The sequence below is a fragment of the Schistocerca americana genome, chromosome 2 (assembly GCF_021461395.2).
Source record: "Schistocerca americana isolate TAMUIC-IGC-003095 chromosome 2, iqSchAmer2.1, whole genome shotgun sequence".
NCBI classification, from domain to species: domain Eukaryota; kingdom Metazoa; phylum Arthropoda; class Insecta; order Orthoptera; family Acrididae; genus Schistocerca; species Schistocerca americana.
Window position 1 is genome coordinate 275,110,132 of NC_060120.1, and position 19,798 is coordinate 275,129,929.

Here is a 19,798-nt window from a genome sequence, read left to right on the forward strand (position 1 = left end):
AGACTTAGAGAAAGCTTTTGACAATGTTGACTGGAACACTCTCTTTCAAACTCTGAAGGTGGCAGAGGCAAAATACAGGGAGCGGCAGGCTATTTACAATTTGTACAGAAAGCAGATGGCAGTTATAAGAGTCGAGGGACATGAAAGGGAAGCTGTGGTTGGGAAGGGAGTAAGACAAGGTTGTATTCTCTCCCCGATGTTATTCAATCTGTATATTGAGCAAGCAGTAAAGGAAACAAAAGAAAAATTCGGAGTAGGTATTAAAATCCATGGAGAAGAAATAAAATCTTTGAGGTTCGCCGATGACATTGTAATTCTGTCAGAGACAGCAAAGGACTTGGAAGAGCAGTTGAACGGAATGGATGGTGTCTTGAAGGGAGGATATAAGATGAACATCAACAAAAGCATAACGAGGATAATGGAATGTAGTCGAATTAAGTCGGGTGATGCTGAGGGTATTAGATTAGGAAATGAGACACTTAAAGTAGTAAAGGAGGTTTGCTGTTTGGGGAGCAAAATAACTGATGATAGTCGAAGTAGAGAGTATATAAAATGTAGACTGGCAATGGGAAGGAAAGCATTTCTGAAGAAGAGAAATTTGTTAACATCGAGTATAGATTTAAGTGTCAGGAAGTCGTTTCTGAAAGTATTTGTATGGAGTGTAGCCATATATGGAAGTGAAACATGGACGATAAATAGTTTAGACAAGAAGAGAATAGAAGCTTTCGAAATGTGGTGCTACAGAAGAATGCTGAAGATTAGATGGGTAGATCACATAACTAATGAGGAGGTGTTGAATAGGACTGGGGAGAAGAGAAGTTTGTGGCACAACTTGACTAGGAGAAATGAGGAAATGATCTCAGCGACAAATCTAAACTATACAGTGACAACTATTTACGTGTGCAACAACGAGGATGCAGTGGGAATGCATTTACATCGGTTGGACGTAAGTCACATGCAACGAGAATCTGTAATGCAACCATCTGTATGTGGAGTGTTTATAATTATGTTTTATTTATATTTTAGGACAATTAATCTATAAAAACACACCAAATATCATAAAGAAAGCGTGTAAACCATCTGAGGATGAATCACAACGATTCTAAACCAGTAACGGTTTCCTTTGAATAAATAAAGGAACTGAAAGTAAATTTGTGGCTGGTTCCTGTCCAAACACCATCAACATTTGTCTTCAAACAACAGTCTCGGTCTCCATCATGTCATCATATGACAAAATTGCGTTTCGGAAAGAGTATTGAAGATTTTGACTGGGTTCACGATTCATTTGTGGAGTCGAAATATCTTCTGAATAACTTAGATTTATGCTTAGTGGAGAAACTGGCAGATTTGAAAGCAGACAGAACATTGAAATCAAATTTTTCTAAAGTGTCTTTGGGTACATTTTGTTGACAATAAGAAGTGAATACCCAGCGATCTCCTATAGGTAGTTAATGTATCATTACGAAACATTTGCATCAACTGGACTCCTCAGTATTGACTGAAATCAAAATACCAATGAGAGAGAGAAAGAGAGAGACTACAATACATCGAAGAAATGAGGCTTCCACTGTCAACAGTTCAGCCAAATCAGCCACTGAAGATATGAGATGTGTTATTTACTTTAACATTCATATTGGAAATGTGTTTTTTCTGCTGTAAATCAAAGTTAGTAAGTTGTTAATAAATGATTGAGTCTATTCCTGCGGTATAATGACAATAATAATAATAATAATTAATTACACAACGATGTAAACAAACTTACGTTGCCTTGTTAGTCTTGGAATTTTATCTGGCAAGAGATGTTCAGAGTGCTGAAGAAAGCAGATCTAAAATTGGAAGACATGCGGGTCATACACAGCTTCTATAAAAGAAGAAGTAGCTGAGAATAGGAACTTTCTTCAGCAACAAATTAGGAAAGAGGTGAGACAGTGATATGCTTTTTCCCTACCTATATTAAATACTCACATCCAGGAAGCTATAGACAAAAGTTCTTGAAATTGCTGAGTTGGGGATCAAAATTAATGTGCAAAAGATATACATTCTGCGTTATGCAAAAGATATTGCTGTGATAATGGAGGCAAAAGACGATCTAAAGAAGGTCCTCAGCGCAATGGAAAGAATTTTCTCTAATCATTATGATATGATAATAAACAGGGCAGGGCTGAATAAGAATATGACCCTTGAAGAATAAGAATTTGAAGAGAGGAGTTAGAAATGACAGGGGAATTTACCTATTTGGGAAGCGACTTTAGGGAGGTAAATCAAGAGGAAGTTCTTGAAATTGTCAAAGACTTGAATAATTAATACAGTGCAGATATTTTAAATATGATAAATAACCTACTGAAAGAAATAATGTATTACACTGTAGCTCCATTAATATGCTCTACAAGCTTATGTCTTACTGAGGGTGTTTTTCCTGATCCTCTCAAATTATCCAAAGTAACTCTGGTATTTAAGCAGGGAAGCAAATCTGAACCTCTAAAGTAGAGGCCAATTTCACTAATCCCAGTACTAGCCAAAGCCTTTGAAGTTGTCATGTATAAACAAATTCATGAATACCTAAAACTGAGCAAGATGTTAAGTGCATCACAGTTTGGTTACAGGAAAGAGAGATCATGGAGGCAAGCTGTAGAACTCTTAGTTAGATACATTTTATCAGCATTGTAGGACCAGGCTCATACACAGGTAACATTGTATGATCTGAGAAAGGCCTTCCATTATGTTGACTACCTGTTCTGCACTCCAAACTAGAATACTATAGAATTTGTGACAAAAATCTAACACTCATGAAATCATACATCAATCAAAAAAGCAGATGTTGACAATAAGAAACGAATACCCAGCGATCTCTGAGATGGTAGTTAATGTATTATTACGAAACATTTGCATCAACTGGACTTCTCAGTATTGACTGAAATAAAACTACCACTTGAGGTTCAACACGGAGTGCCACAGAGATTAAAATTAGGGCCTCTTCCATTCCTGGTACCAGAAAATACAGATGTAAAGATTTATATGTATGCAGATGATACTACTTTTCTGTCTGTAAACTATATATTTGAAGACTTTGTCAAAAGGATGAATTTGATGAAAGGTAGTGCAGAATCCTGGCTCAGTGCAAATGGTTTACTGTTATATGTAAATATGACATAGGATATATTTTTCGGTCTATCAAAGATTGCAAAAATAGAAAAACAAAATCTAAAATTTTTAGGCATTGCTCTTGACAACAAAATAACATGGAACACCTATGTAGAACAAGTAACAGTTAGGTGTAATACAGGTAATACAGTTAGGTGTAATACACTCGCTAAAGAGACTGATGTCATATGTCAATTTGGATATGTAAGGACAGAATATTTTGTCTTTTTTCAATCTATTATATAACACGGGTTAATATCTGGGGAAACACTGAAAAAATAAATGAAATTCTTTTAATTCAGAAGAAAGTAATTAGAGCAATGCCGAGAGCAGATAGCAGAACTCATTGCAAGCATTTGTTAACTAAGTATAAGATATTAACTATAATTAATTTAAAATAACCTAGAAAGTTTTAATTACATACTCACTGAACTACCAGATTTAAGCATAACAAATCAAGGACATGATTATGATACAAGAACGACTACTACTCTGCTCTTACCACAAAACAGACTAGCAAAAACAAACAATAGTCATGCCTACATGCAATCAAAACATATAACAAACTGCATCAACATGTCTGAAGCATGCCAATCAAAGCATTTAAGGAAAAACAGGACAGCTTCTTGATAGCAAACTCATTGTATTCTTTAGAAGAATTTTTAGAAATGCAGAATATAACAGTGTAAAAGATGTAAATATGTATTTTGTAATATTAATAAGCAAGAATGTTGATGAAGTCTGTTATGTGTTCAAATGCTAAACGACTAATAAACAATTTGAATCTGAGGCAGGATTAGAAGGGATGGTAGACGCCAGAAAGAAACTGTGAGCAGAATACAACAGGCGAAAACTGCATTTGGTTTAAGAAAGAACTTACTCATCAGCAGGAACCTAAATCTGGAAATAAGGAAAGGGATTATGAAAGCACTTGTTTGGAATGCAGCCCCATATCGCTATGAAACTTAGAGAATTGCAAAACAAGGGAGAACATGTCTAGAAGACAAGGAGATTTTTTGCTGCAAAAGGATGATGAAGATCACCTGGAAGATCTCCACCAGATCTCCATGGAGGCACATCCAAAGAGAAAGACGAAAACTTGTAGGATCCGTTTTAAGACACAAAACATCGTTGTAAGAATGGCATAAGGAACTATTAAGGGAAGGAATCGTGGGGATAACTAGGATGTCATACACACAGCAGGTCATGAATGATGGGGCATGTACTACATACATGGATGTGAAGAGGAACGCAACAGAAGATGGTATGATGTATCATGCAGCGTAACTTGCTGTGACAGTGCGAGAGAGAGACAAAGATATTGTTTATTACTCTGTGGTGGTCAGCGCTCACATAATTATTCTTAGGATATAGCGTTGGTTGTTCTTGTTAAGAGTAATTTTAGGAGAGGAGAGCCATTCTTGTGATGTAAAAAATCGACGCCATTGCGAGTTTTTGATTCACATTGTAAAATATATGCGTATATGGAAGGAAATCAGTTAATAGAACAATAAAATATTGTTCATTTCAAGAAGGTACGTCTTATTATACACCCAGCGATATACTGCTATTGTGATTTACTAATAAACACCAGCTTGAGAACAGTTCCGACGGGAGCATTCAGTTCTAGTGAAATAGTTCGATGTTTTCTTCGGAAAAGAAGTCGCTTCATGGATCATTCAAATCCACAATAGTAACTGGACATTTCTCAGAACTGAAAACAATCTGATTGCTATCCAACAGAGCCCTGAAGAATATTTCTCCGTACTTTGGTTACCACTTTCAGCTCAACACGGTATCTGCAGCATCCGGAGCAGATTTCTACAACAGCAGAAGCGTGTAATCGCTATCAGTTTCACACACCACCCTGTGTACGCTGTATGTATTTACCCACAACAGTGAACATACAGTTACTCACACACATAGAAAGACAATACTAGGTGGTGTGGGGAAACATTTCAGTATAAAGGCCCTGTAGAGCTAAACAGTAATTAGCCTAGTATGAATGGAGTCTTTATAATGGGAATGACATACTGCTGCAAAGCAACCTCTGGGTTGAATACTAAAGGGAGGCATAACCACATAATAGCTCATAATTATATTTCAATTCACACTATCTAGAGGGGTGTGTAGGTATATGATGAAAGGCCTCCAGGGTGCCGTAAAATTTAGATTTATTAAAAAAACAAAAAATGAAAAACTGAGCGACCAGAGAATTGGCAAAGACGTTAATTATGAAAGCACGGTAAGGTGAAGACAAATGATAGAAAAAACATTCTACTTTTATACAGTTTTTTGTTTTTACTTTTATACTCTCTCGTATGTAGAAAGACAATGAAAATGTGAGATTTTAGATCTATGTATCATATGTGTGTGTGAATAATATTATATTGAACAACAGTATCAAGTATTTTTTTATTTATTGAAATAAGTGAAGAACATACAGGGAGGATTTTCTCGATTACGACAAGCGCCGGTGTTCCCGGAGTCCGCCGCCTGCAGCTGCAATTAAAATGTAGCGAATTCCAATGGGCAAAATACACAAATAAGCACAGAACATTTTAATAATGTAATGGTATTATAGCCTACAAAAATGTGTCTTCATACACATAGTCAGTAGTATTTATTAATTTATTTATTCTTTCTTTTTTATTACAGCTGTCGACCTGTGTGTCTGGACATCAGGGCACTGGTGGTGAGTAGTGTTTATTAACTATTCTTATAGTAAGAAATTTCTATGACATTGTAATAAGTCATAAAAACTAATTGCCTGTATTTTCTGTTTGCATGAATCATGACAGAGAGCAAGGAAAACAAAAACGCAAAAATTGAGGAGAAATTTAGGAAAGGAATAAGAATTGGATGCAGGACACGTAAAATTTTCCATAGTAATCTGTTTTGTTCACCACAGCAAAGGTAGGATGGCTATGCAAGTTGTTTGCATAGTTACACTTGGTAGCACCTCTTTTGATGTGGATAGAAAACTTTTCCTCATTATTTTCTTCCTTGAATTTTATTTGCGAAAAATTTACAGATTTTTTTCAGGTTGAAACATATTGTCAATAAGACATTAAGAATTGTGACTCAGTACTTTGCACATCGTAACAGATGTAAAACAGGCTTTGACATCACGTTGATTGCATTTGTCAAGTATAACGGTTAGCATATGAAATTTTTAACATTTTTGTGAAACTTTTATTTTTTTGCATATTCATGCAACATGGCCGAAAAATATATGCCCATTGTTGATAACAGTAGCGAAAACGCAATCAGCCAAGATGGCGTAGAATTGCGAGATCGATCAATTGAAGTTCAGGCGCCATGCATGCCTACTAAAGAAAATTTAAGTAGATCAGAGATGAGTGTCACAGGAGTGACAAATGATACCGATACTCCACAGTAGAACAACCTTGATGACACAATGTTTACAACTGACGACAGAATGAAATGCAGCCCCCAGAGCAAAATACCTCTCATGGATGAAACATTGTAAGGCGGTTCCAATGAGAATTTTGACATGCTACAAACACCACTTGATCGCAACACAAACATTAAATAGGAAAGTACAGCTGAAAGCAACCAGAGTGGTACAACTGAAGCACTACTATGGCAGTTTTTATCTAAATAAACGTGAGATTTGACGATATGAAACGTAATATGAACACCAGTTTCAGTGATATGAAGCAAGATAAGAATACCAAAATGGATAGTTTGACACACAATCTGAACACAGTCACACAAGGTCTAAATACAATGAAACAAGAACAGAAACAACTATTCAAGGATTTACAAGACACAGTCTCATAGAAATTCGATGACAGCCAAAAATATTCTCACTGAAATCAATGAAAAGTTGAATGATATGAAAACACAGGTAAAGCATGGAGAAAACACCAGAAAAAAATTAACAGTAACATTACGTGGATAAAACAGAAGGTAGATTCTTTTAACAACCATAATGATCTAATACAACAGATAAAGAAAATCACAGACGCAAACACAAACATTAAAGCCACATAAAACCAGTTGTGTTCGACAGTAACCACTGTTGTTAAGAGACTAAATAAAGACTATAAAGGTGTACATCTAACTCAAGATGAGCTTACTTTAAAGGTAACAAGACGTTGACTCAGCATGTGCTCAGAAGGAGAGAGAGAAGATCAATGAAAATTTGAGCGATATCATTAGTCAAGCTGAAGCAGATGCTTTAGATAAGGCTAATACCATTGCAGAGAAGTTAGTAACAGATTGTAGGTTGTACACAGATGTAGTAGAAAAGGCATTAATCTACAAGCCACGGAAAATAGGATCCGCAATCTTTTAGAAGAAAATATTAGTGGGTCTCGAAATATGCATCTAAATAATACACTGGCTACAGTGAACAAACCACAACCTGTTGGTATTTATCCACAAATTGTCACGAGTCCCACAGTGGATACCAGTGACAGTTGTAGAGTACAAAATTTAAACATACCCACAACTCCAATACCTGAACAATTACCAGGCAGAATTACAGGTAACTACAATAGCCACCTAAATACAACCGAAAATGCCATGTGTCTATCAACCATTTTTGCAGACGAAGGTTTGCTGAGACACCGACAGTTTCCTACATTCATTATCGAAGGTAAAAGAATGAATTCCATAGTACTTTTTGTCATGTATTTCCACGCAGCTAGATGGAAGCACAGAAAATTAGGTTTGTCGTGGGATATAATCAAGGTAATGTGTTTCATGGGCAACTGAAGTGGGCAAACTTTGCAGCACTTATATCCAATTTGAACGAGCTTTCCTCGGCAAATGCTGGTCTGAGGCAGTGCAAGAAAGACTCAGATGCGAGGTTTTCAACTCTGCACCATTCAGTGTCAAATACAGTAGTCTGCGTGGATACTTTGAAAAATACCTGGACAAGACACACTACTGGACGAACCCAGTTATCACAGGTAGAAGTGCTAAAAATTTTGAAAAGTCGTTTACCATTGAACATTAGAGAAAAATTAGTCACAACATCAGAGCATGACACCGAATGTTTTCTGTCAGTGCTTGATTCTACCGGCTTCATCTATGAGGAAAGACCTGTACCCAAAAGATAGACAGAAAATCAGACGCAACAACAAAATAGTTGCCTAAATCACTCAGTAAAATGTGATCTAAATACACAGCAAGGATGGTACTCACAAAAGCAAAATTACTTACCCAGAGGTAATGAGTACAGTAATGGGAATGGAAAAATTAAACGATTTAAAAGAAATTTCCAAAACAACGGGGGTAATTTCAATGCACAAGCGAATTACAATTCACCATCACAAGGCCCTATGCCGAACATGAATAGAAACAGTCAGCCGCAGCAGTGGCTGACGCGCAGCAACAATGCCGTGCCTTACACTGTACTGCAGCTGACCTTTGGGCAGCGAAATAACTGCACAGTAGCTAACGACACAAATTGGCGAAGTATCCACACTAAGGCATCGAAAAGCACCAACCAGTCGTAGTTAAGCCTCAGGCTATTGACCTCTCAGGGAGTGGGGGCAGGGCAGAACTACAGACATGTTTTATAAGGTTTGACAAACAAGGTGACAACAAGGATGATTTGTATCAGCTTGAGTTAGATATAGTAGATAAAGTCAAGGAAGAACAAATACAATCATTAAGGTGAAAATATTTGCCATTGACACACAGTTAACTTTAGATATAGGTTCAATTACAAACATAAAGTCAAACGCATTTTGTTGTGAATTGAAGAAGAGAGGCAAGTTCACAACATTTCTTGTTCAAAATTGCAAGGTGCAAAGTGCTACAGGCAGTAAGACTAAATTGGTTAAACATCAGGCACTTATTAAATTACAAACTGAACATTTTACTGTGAAGTGTAACTTTCTTATAATAGACAAACTTTTAGCTAATTGTCTTATTTGCATGGACACGTTTAGAACATGCAAAATGCAGGTTGACATAGGTAATGGTAAATGCCACTTTTCTTGTAAATCATCAGATCCTTTCTGTTGATTTAGTCAGAATACCTGATAAAACTAACAAAAACAAACCAGAGTCAAATGTAGTGGTACAATATTCCTTTCCAGCTGTATATTTCACAAACAAATTTGATACTGAACAGGAAGCAAACACTGAGGTTAATTGCGAAATGGTAGAGCAGAAACTAAGTGAATCACAGGTACTAAATGAGATGCAATGACAGAACTTTCTAACTTGTTATTTAAATATGCCAATATTTTCAGTAAGGAGCCAGGAGTAATCAACGACTATGAATATAACTTTGACGTCCATCCATGTGAAAAATGTTGTGTAATGTGACATCCCATTCTATGGGCAAAACGAGAGGTAGTAAGGGAAGGGATCGATCGTATGATTGATTGGGGAATTATACAACCTTCATGTGCACCCCACTGAAGTCCAATATTATACCAGTAAACAAACCAGACGGTTCTGTAAGATTAGTTCTCAATGCTAGAAGTAGCAATAAGATTATAGTACCCAGTATACATATGACCAGACAAAGTGGACGAACAGCTTCTAAAGTTTTACAATACAAAATATTTCAGTGTACTCGACGTCAAGATGTCCTACTGGCAAATAAAACCCCACAAAGAAAGCTGAAAATATAAAGCGTTTGTTTGTGGCGGCAGAAGTTACAAATTCCGTGTTCTACCTTTTGGACTGACAATTACTGAAGGAGTGTTTATATCTGCATTGGACAAGATTTTAGGACCATAATTGCTTTGCAAAGCCACTGTTTATGTAGACGACATGCTAATAGCCACACCCGCTTGTTTAGAACATATCAGGCTCATTGAACAGGTGCTTCAACGATTTGCATATTACAGAGTAACAGCCAATTTAAAAAAGTCTAGTTTTGGTAAGCAGCAAGTCAAATTTTTAGGACATCTTGTGTCAGAACAAGGTATATGACCTGATCCGAAGAAACTTGATGCCATACGCAATTGTCCAGCTCCAAGGAATAAAAAACAACTAAAAGCTTCTTTAGGACTAGTTCGTTTTTTCCTAAGTTTGTACCACAACAACTGATAAACAGAGATGCATTACTCAACCTCTTACGCAAAAATAGGCGTCGGTTATGTGACAATAAGTGTCACGAGGACTTTAATAACATTAAGCAGACATTAGTTAATGCAAACATTCTTAGCTACCCTGACATGTCCAAGGATTTTTGACTAAGCACAGATGCCTCATCTCAAGGGCCAGTGGCATGCTTACTGCAGATGCGAGAGGAAGAAGGTGACGAACCCAAGGTCACCAGTTATTCTAGTTGCATATTATAAGAAGCAGAAATATCTTACTCTGTGTCAGAACTGGAATGTTTAGTTGTAATATGGGCATTTAAAAAGATTGAATATTTTCTGTGGGGCAAGAATACCAAAGTTTATTGTGACAATCAGGCATTGTCATTTCTTTTAACATGGAAACTATTACACCGTCGATTAGCTAGGCGGTGTGTATATTTACAAGAACTCAATTTTGTAATCATTTATATTAAGGACAGTCAGAATGTTATTGCGAATGCCTTGTCCAGGTTACCCCAAGGTTTAGAGGAATTTGTTGAATTAACAGAGTAGGATGCAGAAATCAGAACGTTATTAATGCAAGGTACAGCTCAACAGTTTGATTATTATAAGTTTTGTAAGAAAATGAAAATTATACAACAGCAAGATCGCAGATGGAGTAAATTCATGCAAAACCTTAAGCAAGATGAAGGTGGAAAGGTAGGTAAATGGTATCAGGAGTACAAGGGCGTTTTGTTTCATAGGAAACATAAAAAATCTGATCAATGCCGTGTATGTGTGTGTGTGTGTGTGTGCGTGTGTGTGTGTGTTCTGGCAGATTATATCGACGAATTTATAAGACACACACATGAAGTATGGGGACATTTTGGAGTAGGCAAATGTACTGAAAAATTGCAACACTTTGTCATTTTCCAAATTTGAGAAGGCGAGTCCTACAGGTATTAAGAAAATGTGCAATACCGGTATGTCAAAATTTCCAATGTGTCAAAACATATTGAGCTACACCCAATACTTACAAAAAATCGTCTAGATATAGTATCCCTGGATATAGCTGGTCCATATCCAAGAAGTAAAGGAGGAGTAAGATACGTAGTAGCATTATGTGATATTTGCTCAGAAGATATCAAAATGTACGCCATTAAAAATGCAACAGCCACAAATATCAGAATAAGAATTGAGGGAGACTATTTGAGAGGAGTAAGTAAAACAAAGGTACTACTAACTGACAATGCTTCATATTTCGTTGGGCAAAAGTGGAAACAGTTTATGACCTTACAGGGCATAAAGCACATATTACTAAGCCTTTTTCACCCACAAGCAAGCCCAGTAGAACGTCTTCAAGGAATTTAACCTGTTTATTAGGACATATACAACTCACAAACGCACTCGATGGGTATAATAGTTAACTCATTTCATGCAAGTGGTCAATAACCTACCACATTCTTCAACAGGTTTCACACCTGATGAATTTGTGTTCGGACAAAACAAACGAATGAGTGGGAGTCGCCCACATCAAAGGTACCCACTACAGAAATGACACTACAATCCAAAATCAAACAAGCCATAGATACACTACAAAACAGGGCCGAGTATAGACGGAAAATTTAAAATACGAAACTGAAACGTGTTACACAGTTTTTTGAAGGGCAATGAGTCATCTTACGGATGCACACTGAATCGACAAAATTTAGAAAAAACTGAATAAGAAGTGGCAAATACTCTATTCAGGACCATATGTAATTTCCATAATACCATATGATGGGATGTACAGGATAGTTTATGAGAAATCGGGAAGAGACAAGGGTCTCCACCTTCACAAAGATATAAAAGCCTTCATAGAATGATGAAGTGTGGTCAATATTTTTATTGCAAGATAATTGTACATAGTTTACATAATTCTAAGTGTAATTTTTCTTCAGTAATGTATTTTAAGATAAAGTAATGTGTATAGGCATAAGTAATTCTTTTGATTTATACATTTAGGCATAAAAATTAACAGCAATGACAAGTAACACACCACTTCATGCAAAGCGAAAATATAAACGAAATGAGCTTATGGCTCAGCTGTCCACACTCAACAATACATGCTGATGTCTGTAGCAGGAGAGGAGACATTTACTTGTGCACATGTGCGACAGACTGGCAGAAGGCACAACCAAAATAGGAATGCAATATGTACATAACTTAAATACAAAGTAAACGGAAATACTACGCAAATACATCTATTATCTAAGAACTAAGGAACCTATTGATATATGTACACAGAGATTTAATTAAATACTAAGCTATGTACAACATATTTAAAACCAAAAGGAAGGATTATGAAAAACTATACGAGATGTGTAAGCTAAGGGCTAATGACAAAATATCGTGAGAAATGTCAAATAATTTTCTTTGCAGAGTAAATGATCATAATGGGTAACAGAATAATCGAATGTCTATAATTTACACAAAATATGGAAATATCTGCAGACATATACAATGACCCAATATATCAGTGGCCACTAAGCTACGAAATGCAATTAGTTTTAAGATTTTTTTCCATTGCCCACTGCATCGTCATGGTGCAGAAGAAGAGAATTACCTCGAGAGTAGCAGGTACCAAATGAAGAAACGGGTTGCACCTCGAGTAAACAATTTAGTCACAAGGATATGTATACAAAGGTCACAAGGCAAATGAAAAATGAAATATGCATTGTCGCAGTGTGTCTCCACGACAGTTATCAGTATCTATTCGCTGTAGAGTACACATAAACATTTACACATGAGATATTACAAAAACCAGTTAATTTTTATCGTGTCACATGAAAGCTTGAATATTGACATTTCCAGATATTTGAGAAAGATAAGTCTATGATGGTTAAAACGTCATGTTTCACACTAAGCTACACTTGAATTGAAGTAAATAACACTAACACATGAAGAAACAATATGATACTACTTGAGTGATTTATCGGTACACTTTATTTCATTGAAACAAAAGTTCTTGGCAACTAGTACATCATTGTACAAGTAACATTTCCTCATAAATCCTTGAACCAGTAGATGAGTATTTCCCTTCTTCCCTCCCAAACAAAGGAGGCGGCACCAAGTGTAGATAGGCCAGCAATGTCCAATGTTTTAGTCCTATTTCCAATGTTTTTCTTCCTCTTCTACCTAAGGAAGAAATAAGCTCCCATAAGTGATTGAAGCCTATTTATAAAATGAAACATAAATGTATCATATGCCTCTATTGTGTCATAATAATGTGACATGTAATTAATTTGTACATTTGATGTGAACGAAGAGAAGTTGAAACTAACAAACAAACTTTAGTAACATAACACATTTAATGAAAATTTTATGATATTTTAAAAATTAAAAAATTTATGTTCATATTATAAGCGATGGATGGAATGTCAGTCATGTTATGTATATTGATGTAACTTAATACTTGTATGAATTTTCATTGGAAACCAAATTCTATATGAAGAAATGAACTTTAAAGACAAGCATTTTATACAATGTTTTGTATGGCTATATGAATCATTCAACAAGTGGCCGACCCATGTGGCCCAGCAGTTCTAGGCGCTACAGTGTGGAACAGCACGACCGCTGCGGTCGCAGGTTCGATTCCTGCCTCGGGTATAGATGTGTGTGATGTCCTTTTGAACCATTTTTTTTTCAACAAGTGCACTGTCAAGTGTGGTGACATGAACATGCGTGTGCAACAAAACAATTTCTGAGTATCTTAGCTCACAATGCTTGACACATTGACAACTGAACTATTATTGTTTGAGCCAGTATTTACCTCATCGATGGATGCTACTGGTCAGGGATCTCTCCGCTGAAAATGCGTGTACGATGGGTAATAATGACGCCCGGGCCAGAAAAATGGAGATCTTCTGCCACAGCATCGGATTTTGATCAATAAGCACACATTCACTGCACCAAGAATGAAGACAAACGCGACAGCAATTCTTCAATATATGACACTCAGGTGAAGGTGTGATACTCAATGTGAAATCAACACTATGATAGCGAGTGCACGGACATGCGACAGTAGCTTCTAGCATGTTGACTGTTTGTGTCTAGCTCTTATCTGCCAAATCGACCAGTGCGCCAGCGCCAAACCAGGCAGCGAGAATGAAACAAACTGAACATTACGTGCGCTAAATTCAATATGTAATGGACTGTCATATTATGCATATAACCTTTTAATTTCTCGTAGAATTCTAACACAAATAGGATAAGATGACGTATCCATTCCATTAAATAAAAAAGGAAGCTGACAATAAAGGGCATCAACTCCTATTGGCAAATGTAAATGCAAACAAACAAACAAAAAAAACCACTGCACATCTCCCATGATATCAACGTACAGTGTGGGGGCAATTGTGTAGGTACATCATGAAAGGCCCACTGGATGCCCTAAAATTAAGATTTATTAAAAAAATAAAAAAAATAAACAGTGAGCGACCAGAGAGTTGGCAAAGACGTTAATTATGAATGTGCAGTAAGGCGCAGACAAGTGAAAGAAATAAAATTCGAATTTTGTAGAGTTTTTTTTTTTTTTTTGTTTTTACTCCTGCACTCTCTCGTACATAGCAGGATGATGAAGATGTACGATTTTAGATATGAAGTATTGCGAGCTATATGTATTATATGCATGGGTGAATAATATTATACTGAACAACAGTTTCAAGTATATTTTTTGTTTATTGAAGTAAGTGAAGAACATAAAAAGAGGATTTTCTTCATTACAACAAGGACAGTGGTTTCGGAGTCTGCCACCTGCAGCTACAATTAAAATGTAAGCGAAGTCCGATGGCCAAAAGATACAAATAAGCACAGAACATTTTAATAACGCAATCGTATTATAGCCTACAAAAATGTGTCTTCATATGAATAGTCAATAATATTTAGTAATACTTATTAATTTATTTATTCTTTCTTTTTTATTACAGGAGACAAACAATTTGGTGTGCTTTCTTAAGTCTAGGCTCTTCTTGATGTACCGTGTGTAATAAAAGGTTGTGGAATACTGCTCTAGACCACTAATGTGAATCTGGAATTTTAAATTTTACTGCTCACATGCAGACGAGAAACACTAGACTGCTGACATAAACACGTCTTATGTGCCAGTTTTGCAGTGATCCATCCACACGCAATAACTTATCTGCACAGATGTAACTGGTGCCTACAGATTTGGGCCGTTTTGCTCAAGCCTCCAACCACAAATTCCAGGCTTGGGCACATATATCTGCACAAATGTTCTGTCCACACACTGTAATCTGTCTATGCAGACGTTGTGTGCACAGACACTAATGTAGACAGATCATTGCATGTGAACAGGCTTGTGGACTGAACACCTCAACCACAACTTTGTGGTCTCTTAGGTTATCCATGTAAATAACTGTGCATAGCTTTAGAACGTACAGAATTAACGTTTTGTACTTCACAAATGCATACTAGAACGCTCGATAAAAGAAAGTTAATGTTAATGCACTGAACTTGAATTATTACGGGAAAGATAACAAAACTAAACATGTAAGAGAATTTACGTGCACGTCTTGACGTTTTCATGACAACCACAATCTAACATATACAATCGCGACATTCACTGCTGTGAAAATCGTTACCATCTGGCTGTTGGTGCTACACTAACGCCCGAAGCGACGAGAAAGCAGCAGTAAAATTAAAGTTTTTTTAATCATTTTTCTATTTAATTATCAAAATAATTAGTAAATTTATGCATTCCAAACATTGATCATGAAATACATGTAAAAACACCCGAATCTCCTTGATTCAGTGACGTAAGTTACAACTGAATGATGGAGAAATACTTTCGAATAATTTTATATAATTGCAGCTTACTCCACTGAACACAAGAGACTATAAAAACATATTTCATGCATGAGAAGAATATATTTCTTTTGTTGTCTGTTCTTATTATGACTGGCACTTTCCTTAACACTTATCAACTTTTTATGGTGCCTAACATTTCACACAGTCTTACTCTTCACTCGACTTTCTAATACACAATATTTTTGTAAATGTAATTACTTTTGTAGATTCGTGCCGTTTATGGCTCAGATTCAGCAATAATTGTGAAATTCGATTCTTCTGTGTTGGAAACAGTTTTATTACTTTCGATCTTTTATTATGACGTCTGTGTGGTTTTTTCTTCAGTTACAGGTCTGGTAAGCTCGTCTGCTATGTTAAATAACGTAGGTATTGCATTCCGTACATGTTGCCTATGTTCCACATTCACTGATTTGACTAGAAGTGTAGCGAAGAAAACTTCACGTTTTTAAAGAGATATACGACGCCTTTCTGCAAAAGGTCAGGTCTTTTGCCGTTCACTAGCTATTTTTTGTTCTTATAGAACACGACATTCTCCAGAAGGTTACAAGAAAATCGTACTTAAATTGTTGTGTAATGTAGCGGTTCACACCCCCTAAGGTCGTTAGGAAACCTAAAAAAAGCCAAATGTGGTATCTTATTCCTGTTGTTGCTCAAATGTATTGCGCTAGAGACGCTTCCACTTGTAAAAAACATTCTACATACCAATATAAAATATTACGATTCGCTGCCGCTTTCACAAGACCTCGCCGAACCCGGTAGTGTAACTACCTGGCCGTTTGGCGCGCTGTGGTCACTATGGCTAACAAAAACGAGGAGTGTCGCGACTGTTGTGCTAGACTGTACGACAACCAAGTACAAAAGTGTATCACTGCCACAACCGGCTACAATGTCCCATAAAGTACTCATTAATATCTTTGGACTTAGTCAGTGCAAGAACTTTGGTAGCATAGGGGAATGATCGAACATTTGTTTGTTATGACAGCTAGATAGGTTAGTTACGTGTTTGATATATTTTTGTTTTTGTTGTCATCGTCACTCACAATGTCACAAGATCTTAGCAGCAGGTAAGTTTATTATTAATAACATTATTAATAATTTTCTTATAATGTGATAATATAATATGTGTTTCTTGCTATTTTGTGCTTATTTTGTATTGCAAGCGTTTTCATTACAGGAAACGTGGTCGAAATAACTGTGAAGAGGAATGCTGTGATTTTATGCCATTATCTAAAAGAATTAACAACTTGCACATCAATGGGACTATTTACAGCACTTGCGAACAACATTCTGAACATGCCATTTTTAAGCAGGTGCTAATCCATTGAACTCAAATTTCTGTGATTGCTGCTAGTTCGTGCTTATTTTAATGACTTGCATGTATTATCTATGTATTGAATACGAGATCATTGTTTGTGTATTCATATTAGCAGATAACAGAGAAAGAAACTATGCAGTAGAGGTGATTATCATTTTGCTTGCTGTTTTTAACAGACTTATTGTGGACAATGGATTAGGAAGCAAATGATATGGTACCCGGTGCAACTGTGGCATGTTTAGTGCATTGGAGGTAGATCAGCCTCTTTGTGTAGTTCTGTTAAAATTGCATAATATGTTCAGCAGGTAACGTGGTTCTCTGAATTACTGACGTGTGAAGCAGATATCAATAAAAGGCAGAATTTTGTATGGCACTATATTTGCCAATGTAATATCATACATGGCAAGACAAGAAAAAAAATATATATTTTCAATTCTGTGGTTGACAAAGCACTTCAAGAAACTAGTAATTTCCAGTCAGAACTCTGTGTTTTTGTCATTGACTTGTACAGAAGTGTTGCTCAACTTCGCTTATATTGCATTCATATTTCCATCTGTAGGAGTGATTTCTAGTGCTTGTCATGTCCCCTTTGGTAAGTTGAAACTACAGGGGATGGTGAAAAATATGGGAACGCTGAAAGCACAACACAGTACTATGCCTTGCACAGTATAGGAAAACCATTAGCCTTCAGAACAGCTTCCAGTTGTCTCAAAATGTATAAATGCAGGTCTTGTACGGTTGACAAGGGAATCTTACGTTATACTTCCTGCATAATAGTTGCAAGTTGAGTCAAAAATGGTGGAAGTGTATATATTCAGCAATCGTGCATCCATAGCTCCAAAATAGACTTTGTTTCTTTTTTATGCTGCAGTTGGATTATTTCTTTTTAATAAGTTTTGTGTAGTCCATTATGCTCCACTGAGTGCACTTAGTCAGAATCGACTGTCCCAAATGGACACCTTACGTGCTATACAGCCGAGGCCGCAGGCTCCATTGCCCATACAGCACTTCATGGGAGTGGTGCCCCATGGAGATCTTTTGTCCTCTTTCTTTCTGTAAGTGATGGTGGTATTATACTTATAAAACTGTTGTGCATCGTATTGGACATAGGATATATATAAAAGAAAATAAAAAAAATTTGTTTAAGAAGAGTGATAAAAGAGGATAGGGCAGATTGAGTAGTAGAGGTCCTTTCACCTGCACTACCCAGGGAAGAGGTCTCAGAATATGACCTCGAGCCTGACATCCCAGTGCATTGCCTCCCAAAGTTAATATCTGAGGTATGTTGATATGCTAGTCTACTTAATTCTAGGTTAGTGTTTCACAGGGTTACCATGTTGACTGGTAAATAACCGGCTACACTATGTTATGCATTCTACATTGTCTCTGTGTACTATGTGATATATGATTACAATCAATGGAAACTCTAGGTAGGAATATCAACTGTGTATGAATGCTACTTTCAGTAAAGATAACGTGCTAAGTTGCTGAAAGGCACAACTAAAAGACACTTGCACATAAGCCTTCGGCCACAGCCTTCATCAGAAAACGAGAAACACACACCATTCATTTACACACACATGATTGCAAACTCTGGCAAGTTGGGCCAGAATGCCAGAGGTGGCAGTGGTGTGCGTGAAGTGTGCTTGCTTGTGTGAATCAGTGGCATGTGTTTCTCTTTTTCCGTCAAAGGATGTGGCTGAAAACTTATGTGTAAGTATCCTTTAATTGTGCCTGTCTGCGATTTAGCATTTTATCATTACGGTAAGTAGCAATCTATCTTTTTCTATATTTATGATGAATGATTACTATTGAATGTGTTGTGTATGCTCTGTATTGCATCTCTTCTTTTGTTTTATCATGTGTTTACTCATATTTAATGTATGCCGTGTTTTAAAAACATCTGCATTATTATAGCAACAGCTTTAATGCAGTACAATAACCGGCCATGATTTTATGATAATATATCTCTCTTGTTTGACCTATGTTAAATGTTTCTATATTTGTGTGGTATGCCCTCGGTGTTGATGTTGGTGAAGTGTGTAGCACTGGAGTGCTCATCTGGACTAACCCAGTCATCTCTTTGATATCTGCTATGGTGCATGTAAGGTCTTATTTGTTTACAGAAGGTGTGTTACACCTTGGAGATGTGGTTTGTTAGTTCATTTAATTGTCCCTGTTTGTGTGAGTCCCCATTAGTGTCTTGTAGGGTTTGTGTTGTGACAGAGACTCAATAATATTGAGATCTGGTGACTGTGGCGGTCAGGAGAGATGCGACAATTCATCCATGTGCTCACCGAATCAGTCCTGGATGATGGAAGCTGTGTGAACAGGGACCGTCTCATCTGTGCACGCATTGTCACCATTGGGCAACAAACATTGGACCATGTGGGTGGATCTGATCAGTCAAAGTGGTTACATAATCCTTGGGAGTAACACTACCTTCTGGAGTAAC

General features: G+C 36.6%; 1 protein-coding gene across 1 annotated transcript in view; it reads left to right on the forward strand.

Moving 5' to 3' along the window:
• Window positions 1-16,838: 16,838 nt before the first annotated feature.
• LOC124595219 overlaps window positions 16,839-19,798 on the forward strand; it is a 28,211-nt gene continuing 25,251 nt past the window's right edge. Inside the window, exons 1-2 of the mRNA XM_047133863.1 lie at window positions 16,839-17,092; window positions 17,203-17,338. Of these exons, the coding sequence (XP_046989819.1) occupies window positions 17,070-17,092; window positions 17,203-17,338 (159 nt within the window). The 5' untranslated portion in view covers window positions 16,839-17,069. The remainder of the gene's footprint in view (window positions 17,093-17,202; window positions 17,339-19,798) is intronic.